Consider the following 17,613-nt stretch of genomic DNA (forward strand, 5'->3'; position numbering starts at 1 on the left):
CAACTCTTCAAAGGACATCTTTCCAAAGCTTACAGGAGCTTTAGTGTATCATTGGAGGAAACTCTAGAAAGAACACAAAATAAATTAAGGCTACTCTGAATCACAGATTCTTTTGGTAATATCACTGATAAACAGCTTTTCCATTTTTAATTAAAAGGATCTGTTCATATGCAGGAAACCAGTGCTTGGAGACTTACCCTTCTCACGCTTGTGTGTTCGCCTAAGGCCTAACCTAGGGTACCTCTCCTCCAATTCTGATCCCAAATTTGTCCCACAGAGCCCCAACCTTGTAAGTGTTCCTGGGACCTAACTTAACAGGCTTTAATTCTTTTATGTCCTTGCAGCCTTTGCCCACCTGCCAGCCCTGATGCAACATTTGGCCGATAACTACAAACACTGGAAGACATTAGATGACCTAAAGTGCAAAAGTCTGAGGCTTCCAACTGACAGCTAAAGCTAAGACAGAGAAGAGGACCTCTTGATTTACAGAGGACACTGTGAATCACAGTAATGTAAAAAAGAGGCTTTCCTTTATAATGAAAATGACAGGGGTAGATTAAGGAGCTAATGTTTAATATCTGACCTTGAATCATTCACGTTCCCAAAGTTCAGTTTTAGAAAATTATGTTCCATGCAGAAAAATGTCCTTTTGAACAATCAGTGACAGAACAAACACATGGCAAAAATGTTCTGTCCTGCTGTCGTCAAGCCATGGAGCTGACTCACTGTAACAAGCAGCAAAGACCTGGTGCCCGTGAGCCCAGCTTCATGGCTGGTGACTGTGTAGCTCAGCTAGGGTTTAGCTCATCTTTTACCATGAAAGTCACCATCACTGTTTAGCTTGATTTTTTAACTCAAGAGCATCAATCTGAAAAATTTATAAGAATATCATAATATCTAAGGGGAAAAAACACATATAAAATGAGCAAAACAACCAGGACCAAATTACTGATAAACTAGTTAACTTCAGAGCCTCCATGGCTAGGTGGTTCTTCAAATCGATGGTGTGACACCCAAGTTAAAACACAGCTGTGGTCTGGTGAGTGCCTTCTCTAGACTGGTAACAGCAGCCTGTGTAGCCCTCTTTCCTACAAAAGGGATTCATCTTAATAGAAAGCCAATCCATGATGGGGAAGAGAGTGAGATCTTGTTTCGGGGGAATCCATGAGCTTTTCCCTTATTTCTGGTTTACAGAGGCAGTCACAAGGCACTATAATGAGTATTATATAAAAGCCATTAATCTGAATGCCCTTGGACAAGCTTTTTTAAAAAAAAAAATTTATATACATTTGCTGTTTAAAATTTTTATTAAAGCAATCTAAATTTTCTGGGTGTAAGTCCATGGAGTATGTTGTGCTGTGTACCATCTAGATGTATATATCTGGGGAGGGTATAGATGAAGTTTCAAGGTTCAGATATTTTTAACCTATCTATATTTAAGATCATGCCATTTTGCTTTAATGATGTAAAAAAAAAAAAAGATCGCAAGATATGTGTAAATATATCAAAATACGTATATGAGGAAGCAGTAAATACTATTTTAAGCTATTAATTGTATGCTAAAAGCTTCTAAAGCACAAGTGCATATTTTTATACAGCTGTTTTCACAACTTTCTGTGATCTACATGAAGTCAGACTTGAGGTTTTCCTTTCTCTTTTACCAACCCCTCTCTCTGTATTATAAATATTAGAAACTCAGTAAACAAAATCTTTGGTTTTCTTTCAAATTCTCTGTACTCCAGACTGCATTTCTAAGAGGTATAAATAGAGATTAAATTAACTGAATCAGTAGTTACTTTTTTCAAATGAAAATCGGAATGCAGAACACTTGGAACTAGTACATGGGAAGAAAAAAAAAATGACTTATCACTACATAATGTGCCAATGTTTTTTTCTATGTTTTGTACCAAAAAATGGAAACATACATGACAATTCCATGCAAAGAAATGTATCTAAATTACTTTTGTTAGATGGTGAAAGGACTTGCCTGGTCAGCATAGCAGCTCGCTTTGTACTGTGATGCTGCGTTATGTAAATGTGATGAAAATGTTTGTTTTCGTGAAGTACTTGTAACTAAATTCCTACAGCCATTTTTCATTCCCAACAGCTGTTTTTATTTTACCTCTTGGGCCTAAATTTTTCGTAATTTCAAAATGTTGATTTAGTGTTCTTTATGTCATGAGTCACACACTTTGTTTTCAGAATACATTAAATTCACGATGTCAGAATCTCATTTTAAGGAGCTAAGTAATTTGCCCAGGCTGCAGAAGCTTGCTTGAGATGACAGTCTTTTGCTGACCATCTTGCTTTTGGTTCCATTTGGTAAGTGACATTCGTCAGATGTCTGACATTTTCCTATATGAATGTTAAAGCTTACTCACTGTGATGTGAAATTAATTTCGTAGTAAGACTGCCAGGTACTGAAGCTTTAGCATAGCTCTGCTCGGCTCTTTATCAGTATAATCTACCATGGTGTTATCTTCTACTGAGTTGCTAACTAAACAGTACATTCCTCCGAACAGTTTATCAAATGGTTTATAGTCTCCCATACTGAGTTGTTTACTAAAATATTCTGTATTGAGGGGAACCATATTAATGACAGAGAAGTCAGTTATAAAACACTGTTATCTGGACCAGAATAACTATAATTTATTCTTTACTTCCAGTTTAAGATTTTAGAATTTGCTTGCCTTCAGAGTCAGGTCCTGGGGGCAAAAGAACAAGCCTCATCTGCTCAATCAGAACTTACTCACCTTGAGAAAGATAACTGGAAAGGATGATAGAAAGTTCCCAAAATTTAAGCTATTGATTGTGTTATGTGAATAAAGTACAGAATGAGGTAATAAGGGTATTATTGTTAAATAAAAATTACAAGGTCTGCCACATAGTATTACTTCTGATGTTGCAAATATAATAGCACTGAAAGCTACCCTAGGGAAGTGGAAAAAAATGTACATAATATATATCAACCTCAGTTATAGCTGTATTCTTCTAAAAGTTCAACTTTTTATAACTACTGAGCAGCCATCAAGTCTGAGTCCCTGCTGGATTCTGCCATCTTAATGGTTTCTGCTTCCCTGAATGCCCTAAGGTCAGAGATGGAAGAAAACAGTGAGTCTCATGAATGGGTTGGAGGCTTCCAGACATTAATAACAGAGGTACTTACCATCCTGTTTGCTCCCCAAACTCACCTGTGGTTTGTATCATTCCCTGTGAATAGATTAGATTATCACATACTACTAATCCGTAAGAAATCAGGAAATAAAGCAGTTAGAAATCTATGAATTCCTTTTTATAATTCATGTAATACTGTATACAGTCCAAGAAAACAATTTTATAAACTCATAACCTAATGCAGACTCTCCAAAGTCCATTATGGAGGAAAATTAAAAGCCAAAAAGAGAGGAGAGAAGGACTTACACGCTTACCCCTGCTTATTGCACAAAACCAAATAATGTTCACAATCACCGGTTTAAATTAAAAATGAAAACTGCTTAATGGAGAAAAATACAGTACAATAGAAGAATATGAAAAGGACAATGAGCATTGCGTGGCACATTTGACAGAAGATCTACGTACGTTCTCCGGTCCTGGCGCAAAGCAGCAGCAGCTCCTCCTCCCTTTTTTTAAGTATAAAAAAATCTTGTCTCTCTAAATATTCTTCTTCAACACACATTTGTACTAAAATCTGAAAACTTCACTTTGTAAAAACTGACTGCTATGTGAAAAGTTGTGCTATATTTGATGACTATACTAATATCTGATAAGCAACTTGCCGGTTTGTAGGCCCAGAAAAAAAGGAGTTCAAACAACTGGAATTTTATGGCGTAACAAGAAAAAAAAAATTACAAAATTTAAGTGATCAATACGGTAATTGGTTTTCAGAGTATTACCCTATATTTGATGGTCAAGGTTCATGCACAGGTGTTCCAAATTCCTTGAACTAGACAGCAAGATATAAGTCACCATTCTCCTCTAATTTTTGAAATAACTTTAAACTGCGCAGTCCAGATTCACGTTCTCCATTTTTCCACAAAATAATGAGATGATCTGCAGAGCATGTCACTAGTCCATGATCTTCAAAGTACAGAAACATCTGTAAAAACAATTTTTAATTACTGATTATAGGGACTTCAAGGAGAAAAGAAGCTAATATAACTAGATAACTACACGTGCTTGTTAATTTTGGATCTGAATGTAAAACTCTATCACCTTTCATAAGAAATTTTATTTTTAAGTGTTAGTGATAGTCACATACAGATATACAAATGCTAAACCAATATCTAATATTTATAGTTCAGTCGTGGAGTAGTATTAACAAAGTTCTGATTACTAAAATAACAGCTGTGTTTGTAAAGTACATGAATTCCCAAAGTATCTTCTAAATTTTACTATTATCTAATTCTTCAAGTATTGGTTTTAAGACTTTTGTCAGAAGTCCTTCCAGACTTGCTTTACTTAATCATTTTTACTGCCTTCTTATTTGTGCAAAAAATAGCCACCAATCCAATGTCTGAATTCCAAACAAAAAGGAAGGTCATGCCCACTGAAGGAATAGACTGGAAGCTAAGAACTGAAAAGTGGAGTGTGTATGAGAAGGCAGCATGCAAAGTAAGGAGCAGAGAGCTGGTATCAGAGGAGATAAATGAAACCATGAAAAGGATGAGCTCCTCGAAGAAGAGTGAAATAAAGGAGAGAAATAAAACAACAGGATGAGCGTGTTCTCAGAAATAAGAAGGTAACAGAAGATCTCAGCTGACGATGTAGGAGTGAAGGGGGGAACTATCAGAACAAAATTCCTCAGGAGATGGAAAAGACCGAATTCAGTACACAGGTAGGTAAGACTGGGCTTAGAAAGTAAGGATGAAAATATAAAAGGAATGAGGAAATTAAAGAGATAGCACACCTGAGAGGGGGCCAAGATTTTCTCAAGCCAGAGATACTTTTAAAAAGTACTTAAATGTCAACAGTTCCACTGAGGAAAATTCCTAAGAATCTGACACTTCATTATTATAACAAATCTGCCACTTGAAGTTATCCCCATCATTTAAAAATCTTTAATGGGGTCCTACTATTTTAAAAATAAAGTCCAAACTCTTCAGCCTTACATTTAAGGACATTCATAATCTGACCCCAAACTACTCTGCCAAGGCTTCATCTCCCACTAATGGTGCCCATCCACTAGCCAGACTGCTCCCTGCCACCAAGTAGATTCTATCTTTGCTTGCCTATCCTCCCAAAGTTAAAAAAACAAAACAAAGTGGAAACCTACCTGTTACAGTAATGAATAAGACAGAGTATCCAACATCAGGGAGCTTATGGTCACAAGACTGTCTTAATCCTACCTTAATCCTTAAGCTTCAAGGTTCAGCTAAGTCCCATCCATATCTTCCACTATTTTCTAGTAATTCCTGAGTACTGACTGTCTGCTATTCATCTGGGCCGGTCATAAGCAACCTAGATGAACAGTTTATTAGGTCCGAGTCCTTCCTGTCTACTAAAATATAAGATCCACGAGAAGAATTGTATTTTACATCTCTCTGAAAACTCCAGTCTCCAGTATTGTTCCTGAAACACAGGAAATGCTCAGTAACAAGTGTTTGCTGCTACTTGCTCCTAAGCATAAATGCACTTTCAGAAGAAAATTTATTCCTCCATAGCCACAAAACAGGGAACAACTTAAGAAATTCATTACTTAGGGCTCTGCTTATACTGTTACCAGTTCCAATCATCTCTTCACCACTTTCTCTCTTTTCCTTTAATACAGGCAATGATGTCTATAATAAATATTAATTTAGAACAAGTTAAAACTGTATATATCTTACAGTTCTCAACTATTACTCTGATAGATGCATCAAGACATTGGGTTTCACTAAAGCCAACAAATTATTACCTTTCAAAGGGAGTTAAGAACAAATTCTATTCATGAATCTGATAAAGGCCCCTGGGATCAGATTCTGTAAGGCTTTGCATATATAAGCACAACCCTCCATATTCCCTCTATTTACTACTGTTACACATATCTATTTAATATTGTTCACACTGTCCATCTTGTCAGCGACCTACCTACATCTCATACGTAATGGTAATTAAGCCATTTTTCAGAAGCAACACATTCCTTCTTCAAATCGCCTCTCTATAAAGGGAGATCCTAACTGCACATACTATAACCTATCCCATTCCATGTTTAGATTCAGCAAAAACCTACAGATAAGAGAGAAAGTCTAGGTCTCTATGAGACCCAATGAATGAAGAGCAGTGAGATGCAAAAGCAGAAATTCCCTGGACATTTACATGCATGTTAAAAACAATACCTCCACAGATGACGAGTGTCCAATCAAATCTCCAATAAGCTCCAATGAGAACAAAATGGCATTTTCTTGTTGCTTTTTAACAGGCTGGCTGGCTTGTTTATTTACTCTTCCAAATCCCCACATGTTAAAAAAACCTAGAAAAAAACAGCCATCTCAATCATTCTCAAAATTACTGTGCTCTTTTAATAATAACGTAAGATGAGGAAAACAAAATACAAATGCAAAGGTGTTCCACACTTGTATTCAAGGGCTAAGGGGATGGTACCAGGCATTATGCTAGGGTTTTTCAATACACGACTTCATTTCCTTTCTTAGCTACCCAGGTTTGTTGCTCATCTTTTTATTACCCCTATCCACTCACCAGTGAAGGAGTGTTAACATGGTAAGAAGACGCAATGGGGATCAAAGAGGACAGAAGTCCTGAATGGCAATGTCAAAAGAGTCACAACTCAGATTTATCAAAAAAGTTAGACAAAAAGCAACGTGTGTGTTCCAAAAGAAAACCCTATGACTTCAAATAACCTGAAGAAACTCAGATGTACCAGCATCTGATTTCTCATGCAAAGGCTGCTAACTAACTGGGATTTTGTTTTTCAAACCAAACACCTGAAAATCAAGCGCTCATGACGTTATAAATACAAAAGTGTGTTTTTCCATAAATTGAGTTCCATGTTAGTGATAATGCTTCAAGGCACTGAAAGAATACTTTAGTCTGACACCTAATCATACACATTCTGTTTCTATATCAGACATAATTATAGACAATATAAATGAGTAAATAGTTCATTAGGCCATTTGGTCGGTCAGATTACCAGAAATAATAGGTTCCCCCTAAAATAGTAAAATCGTAGTTGACTTGAATTGAAACAAACAGGTAGTTCTACAGTAAAGCAGTATTAAGATGTCAATCCTAGATCCCAATCACCAAATGCTTCATGTGAACATCTTATGCCTACTTGGAGCACAGTGTATGTTATTCTTGTGGTTACACATAACTGCCTTTCTTCTGTCTTTCATTTTAGAAAAAAGTGCAAGACTACCTTTCTGAGCAAAGATACACACCTGTTGGTACAGGTTCAGCTGCAAGCTGCTGTTTTTCTCGTAACTCCCAAATGCGTACACTGCCATCTTCTGAGCATGAGATTAACTGCCTATCAGAAGAGCAAATCAGTGATAAAAAGCACCATGGAGAGCCAATGCTAAATTTGCAGTGAAAGAAATCAGTGGAACCCTCAACTGCTTTTATTCAGCTCTTCGCAGGAGCTGATAAAAATCACAATTTAACATGGTTTTACAATGCAAAGTAAAAGCACTCTTCGGGAAAGGCGAACATTATACTGTTATATTGGTTCAAGTGTTAGAAATACATATCATTTCCATTTTTAAAATGCATTCAGGGAAACAGGTTATGAATTACACTTTCACAATACCCTGAGAAGTCCCCTCCCCACCTCTCACTATTTCTCTTCTCAGGGCACCTCTCACTCGACAAGTATCCTGCAGAGCAAATAATGCTATTCCCTTCATATAATTCATCCCTAGAAACTCAACAGCCAAATCTTCCCTGAAAGGGAAGCCTTAAGTTAGTAGCTTAAGCCAACAAGGAGACAAAACCATTTGATGCTGGCCATAATCAAACAATTTAAAATTTGGTGTTTATTTTAAAAGGTAAAAAACGACTTTTGGGCATTGACTTTGTACTAATTTTTTGTTTTCCATAAACCTGCCTTTTAAAATATTATCTCTTCTTATAACAAAATTCAATGTAATTCATATGAACCTTGCTTCTTATAAATTTTGTAATACACTGCTACAAACTCTTCTATTAAGAGACAGCCTTGGGGATATTCTCCATTTCCAAAAGAACACAGGTCAAGCCACAGAACCAGGTGACTTTGCCCCTGGGAACTATGCATTTCTTTTGCCTGTTACAGAACATATGGAAACTCGTACCTGTTTGGAAGTTTGGCAACATGCAAGACACTGGAGTCATGTGCGGTTTTCTGGCAGGCAATCACACGCTTCATTTGAAGGTTATACACGTACAAACCCCTTCCAACTGCAACAAATATATTCTAGGGGAGAGGGGAAGAAGTTCAGAAATGGGCATAAAACTAGTACTTACCACTACCTAGTATAATAGATTTCTAGCCCTGGTGTGAATTCGGAGAGCCATTGGTACCTTCCCTATTCCTAACCTTCAGACCAAATTATTGTACTGCCCTCTGAAGTCCAAAAGTATCAAAGCACAAAGGAAAGGTGAGAGCATTCAGAAAAGCAGAAGACTGCAACTGCTAACACAGAGAAAGCTCTGTACACTGTACCCCTTAGCATCGCTTTCTGCCTCACTGAAATGTGCCAGCTAGAGAAAGGAGCTATGGCTGGCAGATCAGCCTGCAGCACAAGCTGCTGAGGCACAACCGAGGTTTTCATTCACATAATACTAGATCCTTAGGAAAACTACTTGGCTTCTTTTGCTGAAAAATGTGAAAAAAATTACTTCCACTCCACATCTTAAGCAATCATGAGACCTATAAAGGATACATACAAAAAAGCATATGCTACAGTGGCATATATACGTATATAAAGTGGCTTCACAAAAACATTTTTCCAAATGTAGTATTAGAACTACCTTGTTACTAAAACAACTTTAATCCTTTGAAAGTACTTTCACCAATATTTATCAAACTTCAGTCTCACAACATCTCATTAAGATAGGAAAAGCTAATTATTACTATTTTCCAGATGAACAAATTAAAATTGAAAAAAAAGATTAAAGTCACACAAAAAGTTAAGAGATGAGAGTTGATATAAGAATCCAGGTCATGTTACTCCAGTTCCTTACTCTTGTCTCACACGATACCACTTAGCTTCTGAAATTATTTTGCAAGTCATTAGAATTCTGGCAGCTCTTGCTTTTGAATCATTCATTCTTAATAGGTAAACCAGTGAGGCAGACCTTTCAAAAATCCCCCTTTTTGCCCCGCACCAAAGAACACTTATCATGCGGTCTCAAAGGCTACAACCCCAACTGAGACCTACAATGTCTCAACCAAAACATGCCCCCAAGGCTTACCAGAGCCTAAATCTGGAATGATCCCCCTTGACCCTCAGGAATGGTACTCTGCACATTAGCTATGCAAGCTGAGGACCAGTGCCATATCATTAATGAGAACAGCTAGCCAACCTGCTAAAATCTAGAGCCCTGGCAGGGGGGGAGGGTGCAGTTCAGTGGTAGAGTACATGCTATCCAAAGTTATAAAGGAAATTATAAACACAACTAGAGAATAAAGCAAGTGATATAATCTTTAAAAAATACCAAAACATTTTAAAGCACAACTTGAACATAGGGAATGATACCTTTCTATATCCATTGTGAGATTAAATTGAAAAAATTAGAAACTGGGTTTATTGAAAGAGACAAGATGATATATTTTTCTTGATTTTTTTTTTTTTTTTTACCTCTTCATCCCATGTGAAATGATGAATGGAAACGTCATTTGGTTTTTGACAGAGTTTTATTTCTTGCTGAGTGTCCAGCTGTGGAGATGGGTCCCAGAAGTTGTGTTCACAGGCCTGCACAGTCCAGTCCAGGATATCCCAGATGATCAACTCTCCAACATGGGAGCCAGTTACAAAACTCAAATCTAGGCAGAGGTCATGTATGTCTCATTATTGATCATTTACCTAGGCTAAAGGTAAAAATGAATAAACTGCCTAGTAGTAATGCTCTACAAAATCACAATAATTAGAACAGTGAGGTAACTAGACAAGCCCAACAGGAAGATTAACAGAATAGAAAGACCAGAAATAGAGTCAAGTTTACTTAGATATTTAGTGTGTGATGATGATGCATTTCAATTCAGTGAAGAAAGAAACACCCCTCATGCTGGAATATTTGGTTAAGTATTTGGAAAATAAGAATAAAAGGACCTCACCTCGGATGAAGAGGTACACTTCTGTTTCTCCTTTACTCTCACACCACTACCACACTCACAACATGTCTGACACCAGATACGTGGGGGGTTTTCCCACACCAGGCAATTCTGCGACACCAGCTAAGCATCCTACAGTTTAACTCAATTCCGATACTATCTACCTGGGGATAGTGTCACATTCCACTGGTTAAGTATTCAGTCTGCAAGACTTCCCCCACTTCAGATACTAATTGCACATCTAGGTTGTTACCTGTATTTCTGACTAATTGGCTATAAATCAAAGAATCCCACATCCCCTCCTTGAGTTCAATTAATTTGCTAGAGCAGCTCACAGAACTCAGGAAAACAGCTTACTATTTACCACTTTATTATAAAAGGACATGGTAAAGGATACAGATGAATATCCAGAGGGAGGAGATGCACAGGGCGAGGTATGTGGGAAGGGTCGTGGAGCTCCCATGCCCTCTCTGAGTGTGCCACTCTCCCAGCACCTCCACGTGTTTGGCAACCAGGGAGCTCTCTGAACCCCGTACTGCTGGGATTTTTATGGAGGCTTCATCACATACGCATGATCAATTATTAATTCCACATCCAGCCCCTCTCCCCTCTCTGGAGAATGGGGGTGGTGGGGGTGAAAATTCCAAGCTTCTAGCCATGACTTGGTCTTTCTGGTGACCAGTCCCCATCCAGGAGCAAAGAAAGAGCGGTCTCATTATAATAAAAGATACTTCTATTACCCAGAAAATTCCAAGGGATTTAGGGCCTTTATGTTAAAGAGATATCAGACCAAATATTAGAACAAAAGATTTTCCTTATGTTCTTATTACTTGGGCAGGATTTTAGGAACTTTGTGCCAGAAACTGAGGGCAAAGACCAATATATATATTTTATATTATTTCATATATACCAAAATAAGTTTCAAACAGATTAAACATTAAAGGTACTTAAAGGATTAAGGGAAATACAAGTGAATTCTTTTTTATGAATATGGAGTGCTAAAAGGTTCTAAAAGTTTCTAAAGGAGGCAGGGTGGGGATTGGGGAAAAAGAGCTGAGTAAACATCTGCTTAACACAAATATCATACATTTAAATGACAAAAATCTGGGAAAATTTTACAACTTATATGTCAAAATAGGTTAAAATATAATACTTGATACATAAAGAGTTCTTAGAAATCACTAAGAGGGAAGGGTATATAGTTCAGTGGTAGAGTGCCTGCCCAGCATGCACAAGGTCATGGGTACAATCCCCAGTACTTCCATTAAAGATAAATAAATAAATAAAAACCTAATTACCACCTCTCAAAAAAAAAAAAAAAAAAAACCTAACAAAAAAGGAAATCACTAAGAACGAGGTAGTACCCCAGCAAAAGAAAAAAAGGGGCCAAGGACCTGAACTGGCAGAACAAGAAATAACAAATGGTCAGTAAACATGTGAAAAGATGTTCAACTCCCTAATTACCAAAGATACCTAAAAGCGATGAGATACTACTTATTGACTTTCAATTGGGAAAGATTATAAAACAGGAAAAATACCCAATGCTGGCAAAAGCATCAGGATTCAGCACACTCATGCACTACTAATGCCCTAATAAGCTGGTATAATCTTTGCAATTCTTGGTAATATACATCAAAATCTTAAAAAGTCGTAAACCCACTGATCCAACAATTCCACTTCTAAGAAATTATCTTTAGGAAAGTACATAAAAGACATTATGTGACAAGGCTGTTATACATAATACAAAAAATCTGAAGATAACCTAAAACATCCAACTGGGGATGGAATAAATAAGACATCCACAAAATGAAACAGTAATGCTGTTATTGAAATTTAAGTTGTAAATGTTGTATTAATACAAAAATATATTCATGACATACTGTTAAAAAAAGCAGACCATATGTATACACATACACATATATATATGCGCCCAGAAAAACACCTAGGATGTGAACCTGTACTTGATACTATATGGTTGGATGATTTTTAATTTTCATTTTTGTATTTTTTATGTTTTTATTTCCTCATTTTTCTATTCTTATTTCTATTTCTATGTAGTACTTGCACAATAACAAGTTTTTAAAACTTTAAAGAAAATGAAATTAGTGGGCCAACTAAAACAAATTATATATTTAATAGGAAATGTACAACTGCTAAGCCTAAAAACTATCTTAGAGAAATGTAATTAATTTTAATTCTTATACACTGAGAGTAAGGTAGAACAGAACAAATGCACTGTGAGTCTAGAAACCCAAGTTCTAATTTTGGCTCTGCCTGTTAGTGGCCATGTGGTCTTTAGAGAGTCATGAAATCTTTTTCTATCTTGGATTTTTCAGGCATTAAATGGAGATGATTGTAAAAATCAAATTAAATAATAAATGCATAGCCATTTTAAAATAACATCAAATGTTATCTTTGAGTCTCTGGTATTATTTTGAGCCCCTGGCATTATTCCATATTAATGGTATTAAAACATCCAGTTACTTGTAATTTAGGAATTCATGGATGAGTAATTATGATTTAATTATTCCATTTATCAAATAAATCAGCAGGGCAGAAATCTCTAATAACTAGGTGAACAATCTCATAGAAATAAAGAATTATAAGCAATCATACAGGTAAATATTATTTTATCTTGGTTCCAAGTCCAATTTCTATAGTTTATTGACAGACTCTATAGAATCTGCTCTGTGAAGAAATAAGTTCATTTCTCACCTGTGGAGAGAAACAGACTTCTAGTTCTAATAGTTGGAAAGTTAAGACAGTAGTAATCTTTCCAAGACCTCCTTTTCCATCCCTTTCTCTCCTCTTTCTAGTCTCATTCAAACTACAGAAGAACCAGAAGTTAACGACTGAGGACTCTTTGACTCCAGTTCTGCATGCATCATAACTTGCATGAGACCATACAGCTCCCTACTCTGACCTCCTCCAAGTGTCTGTGATTTGTCTACACAATAGAAACAAAGTACTTAAGCTCAGTTAGAATTTTTCATTAAAAACAAAACACTGACATTCACTTGAGTTAGTGGAGTTTATTGCTATGTAAATTATCCCAATCTGGTCATTCAAAATGTTTCACACCAAACAGCCTCAATGATGTATTATATGTGGATAGATCTTCATCCTATGCAAGTATCAAGTCACTTAGTATGAAAATCTCACCTGACACTTGTCTACCCATCCCTCACAAGTACAAATACTTTATCACTGCCATACTATGCCGTCATACAAAACAAGAAAAGGAATAAAATAAAGCAGCACCCAGAGCCTTTTACCAGAAGAGATAAGCAAGGTTATCTTGTATGTCTGTCTGAGAAAATCTCTGCCCAGGCATTCAGATCTCTTTGGTAAACCTGGTATTCATTATCCACATTCATGGGAGTTCTGTTGTGCCATTCTAAGATTGCCCTAGGGCCACCTCACTGCAAATGCACTTTCCCTGTAAATTATGAACCCAGTAACTGGCCACATCTTTCACCAGGAATTGGTGGGGACAAAGAAGCAGGACTGAGAGTGGAGCTGGGAACTGTATAATACAATCATTTCAGGATTACCAAAACCTGCAGTGTGGCAGACATATCTATGTACAAAATTCAACTGCCACATTGTCACTTTCAAATTTTACCAGACTACTTGTCCATATATGATTTCTAAGTATGCTTTTGGCTTATTTATTATCTGTAGCATAATTTTACAGTCATGGGAGTTCATAAAGTAAAAAGTACTAGAGGTTTACTGTAATTTTCATTAAAAATTTTTTCCTGCTTTACTTTTCATTTTCCTTCCCTTAAGAAGCTGGCTAAGAAAACACTTGAAGAAGGCTTTCTTGGTTAAACTGTTAAAAGCTTCTCTGTACATCATACAGCAAAAGAAGTGCCACAAAGTTAAGGCTACCTCAGTAACGTCCCATCACCTTCCTTAAGGAATCACGCTGGGTCATGGTACCAACGCTTCACTTCTAAGACGGGACAACTAGGCCTGACCATTGTAACAGCCAAAACATGGCTGTGCTTTTCTCAACAGCTCCAGGGCCTAGGAGCAGGGCTCGGTGTCAGAGGGACTTCCAAATGAGAACTTGCCTTTTGTGCTGCCATTCATGGCTAGAGGAAAAAGAGCTCTCAGAGTAAAATAAAAAGGTGCTCCCAACGTAGTTATTTCTATCACCACAGACAATCTAGACCTCAGAAAGACTTGCAGCTGGGTTGTACAAGCAGATGGCTAATAGAGGGGAAGATTTCGGAGCTAGGAGGGATATTTTCACTGATGTATCTGAAAATGTGACTGAATAGCAAGCAAATGGAGACTACACTTGGCATTGTCTGTGCCCCTTTTCCTCTGCCTCATTCATACAAAGTATTGCTCAAAAAGCGCCAACCCAGATCTCGGGTCAGGAGGTACAGTCCAGTCTGCCTACTATTTCATGTTCATGGCATCCTTACAGCATCCTCTTATAGTCTCCTCCAGACTATCCAACTGAAGCCACCCAGGAGCCCTCCCATCTGACCTCAGAACACAGATCACCCAGGAGAGTGCTGATGATATAAGGTGTCACTTTATTTGAAAGTGAACCAGCTAAATCCGAGGTTTTGTGGGGTTTTGATCCTACCCCATCTTATGATGTCAGATTGAGCTCACAGAAGATACTCATTCAAGTCATTATAAAGCCAAATAGAAAGTCTGGCAAATCAAAACACACAACCGTGAGAAAGGGCCGATATGACCCATTTTCTGCAGACTTTTACTTTGGCTTTATTCCCTGAGTCTTCAATCATGATTACAACTGGCTTGAATCCAGTTCATTCTACTGTAAGTGTTTATATAACCTGCTATATAATATTGTACTGTGTGGTCTTCAAAAGAGAAACTAGCCAGAATCATTTGCCAAAAATGCCAAAATGCCACTAAACATTAGTACTGATAGCCTGTGACACTCATCCTAAGGCTAGCACCTGAGATCAGTACGCTCTCTCCTCCATCCTCCCTTTTCTCTGCCCAACTCTATTCTGCCCCTTGTGCCTAAATCTTAGACCTACCAATCTATGAAACTTGATTAGTTCCACTAGCTTAAACCTCAGCGTGTAAGAGACTGCCAACACCTACTAATCAACAGCATTATTTTCATGATGGTAACTCTAGAATCTGGAACAAAACAAGACTGAAGTTTAGAACAGGTACCTTAACACGTACAAAATTTTACATAATATATAAACAAGTAGACAATGAGCTTACCATTGACGTTAACCAGTGAAAGAATATTATCCTGGTGATCAAGGAGGCGCTTAACTTCAAGAATATCCCATCCTAGTGATCCCTCGGTGGGTGCTACCAACCTGAAAATTACTAAATGAAAAGACAGATATAATTTACTAAAACAATCAAAAATAAAGTTTTATTTCTGCTCAAAAAGACACCATTTCACTGTGATAAATACCTAAAATACTGAAAAACCCATCTCCAAAGACAGCCTTCACACTACTTTAAAATATTTCTTTCAAATGCTTGAGATGTATGAAATGATCTACTAAAATCCCAAGGATTTCTCTGTTCCTTTACGAAAACTCTTGTAAACCCACTACCAATCATGAAGCCCCCATCCTCTCTAGACCCTTAGTGCATGAGCAGTTATCCCACCTTACTCTCTCCTTAGCCAGGGACTGGTCGACATCCCTAAGTCTTCTCCACCATTAGCTTTCTCTACTCATGCCAGGCCAGCGAGCACTGCTACAAAACCAGCTACAGATCTGTGTTTAACTTCAAATCAGTGAAGACGTCAACAGCTGCTTTTATTTATTTTACTTTTCTTGACACCTAGGCATACACTAATAAATTACAAATCCTCTGAAAGAATATGCCTTCTAATTTGTGAGTGCCATACAGTTCTTCTGGGCTACAACAGATGTTCAATGTATTGCTTTATTCACTGTCTGACTTTAAGCTTTATTTAAGCTAGTATAAATTCTAACTTTAATCACTATAGAAAACCTAAAATCAACTGGAGTGACTCCATAAATAAACATTTACCAAACATTTACTACCATGTTCCAGGATCTTAGATACCGTATGCAAATAAGTTTCAGTTACTTCCCTGAAATACTCAGTCTAGAGTGGGACTTATAAACCATGTACTAATCAATGTATTAAGTGCTATAATAAGCTTCTGTACCAAGTGTTGTGGATGCTCACAGCTTAGGAAAACTAGCATCTGACAAGTGGGAAGGTCTCAGAGGCTATATTCTTTCCAAGTGATGGCTACTTACTAAAGTCTCTCTTCTTTCTCACATTCCTCTCTGGAAAATAGGTCACACCCCATTTCTTTGTCTGTCTCTGGACAATATTTTACCAGCTGACAAATCTCTGGCAAGGTTATTTAATCCTGACAGCCATTCACACTGAAACTGTGGCTGTTAAAAAAGACGGTTTTTCCGTCAATACAAAGGGAACTCTTCCAGATACTTAGCAAAGCGGAGTGAAAATTCCACTTCAGTCGGAATACTACCAAATGATGCTGAGATTGGGACTGCAGAATAACAAGCAATGTATTGTTTAATTAAACTAACAGAGACAAACCTGAAATACTAACTAAAAAACTACGAAGTACTAAAGATAATATGAAACTGTTCGGTGAGCCCATGAACACAGCCTCTAGAGACAAGTATTCACGACTGCATGTGTACTAACTTCAAGGAAATAAAACAAATATGAATTAGATCAGAAGATAAAAGAGAGGCAATAATCAATTCTAAAAAAAGGTTGATAAAAAAATCCAGGCTTTCTGAACCAGGGTGAGTACTCAGAGCCGAGAGCCTTGCTTACCTAATAAAGCCTCAAAGTCACTGCAGCTGGTGCACACAGAAATTATACTTTCTGTTGAAAGGAGCACTCAGAAAAAGAGAAATTGATATGAAATATTTAAAACTAAGGACATGGACACAAGCTTGGTCCTGGAAATAGAAAAAAATAGTACATTTACAGGAATAAAATTTATTTTCATAGGGAAAAATGGCATATTTTATGATAAAACTAAGAAAATGCAGAAACTTGTTTTTAAGAATATTTGTATTTTTTATGAATTATTTTCTGAACAAAACGAACTTTCATTTCTTCCCTTTTTTAGATGATATTCTAACTTCTGTTGAGGTATTAGTGTTGCTTTTATTACTATTTCAGTGAATTCACTCATTCATTCATTCATTCATTCAGTAAAAATCTCTTATCTGTTAGGAGAAAGTTCCAATCACAAAGGAGCTACCATTCTGAAAGGGTGGGGGCATGGAGAGAACAAAAAGCAAAAAAAGTTTCTAAAGAAATAAGTGAAATGATTAATACGAGATTATGAGTAAACAGGTAAAACCTCTGGGAGGGGA

The 17,613-nt window shown here is 37.0% G+C and overlaps 2 protein-coding genes across 13 annotated transcripts in view; one reads left to right on the forward strand and one right to left on the reverse strand.

Annotated features, from left to right (window-relative positions):
- PDE8B (phosphodiesterase 8B) overlaps positions 1-12,656 on the forward strand; it is a 294,732-nt gene extending 282,076 nt beyond the window's left edge. For 11 of the 12 annotated variants that reach the window (XM_010949268.3, XM_010949269.3, XM_074360079.1 and 8 more), the window contains 3 exons: positions 345-3,158; positions 4,499-4,834; positions 7,337-12,656. In XM_010949268.3, coding sequence (XP_010947570.1) covers positions 345-454 — 110 coding nt within the window. In that variant the 3' untranslated portion in view covers positions 455-3,158; positions 4,499-4,834; positions 7,337-12,656. The remainder of the gene's footprint in view (positions 1-344; positions 3,159-4,498; positions 4,835-7,336) is intronic. The other variant, XM_074360074.1, reaches the window with a different exon arrangement.
- Positions 3,271-17,613, reverse strand: part of WDR41 (WD repeat domain 41) — a 40,553-nt gene continuing 26,210 nt past the window's right edge. Inside the window, exons 8-13 of the mRNA XM_010949265.3 lie at positions 15,479-15,589; positions 9,777-9,961; positions 8,268-8,389; positions 7,377-7,465; positions 6,315-6,448; positions 3,271-4,096 (exon numbers count right to left, since the gene is read on the reverse strand). Of these exons, the coding sequence (XP_010947567.1) occupies positions 3,944-4,096; positions 6,315-6,448; positions 7,377-7,465; positions 8,268-8,389; positions 9,777-9,961; positions 15,479-15,589 (794 nt within the window). The 3' untranslated portion in view covers positions 3,271-3,943. The remainder of the gene's footprint in view (positions 4,097-6,314; positions 6,449-7,376; positions 7,466-8,267; positions 8,390-9,776; positions 9,962-15,478; positions 15,590-17,613) is intronic.

This window comes from Camelus bactrianus, chromosome 3 (assembly GCF_048773025.1).
Source record: "Camelus bactrianus isolate YW-2024 breed Bactrian camel chromosome 3, ASM4877302v1, whole genome shotgun sequence".
Lineage (NCBI taxonomy): Eukaryota > Metazoa > Chordata > Mammalia > Artiodactyla > Camelidae > Camelus > Camelus bactrianus.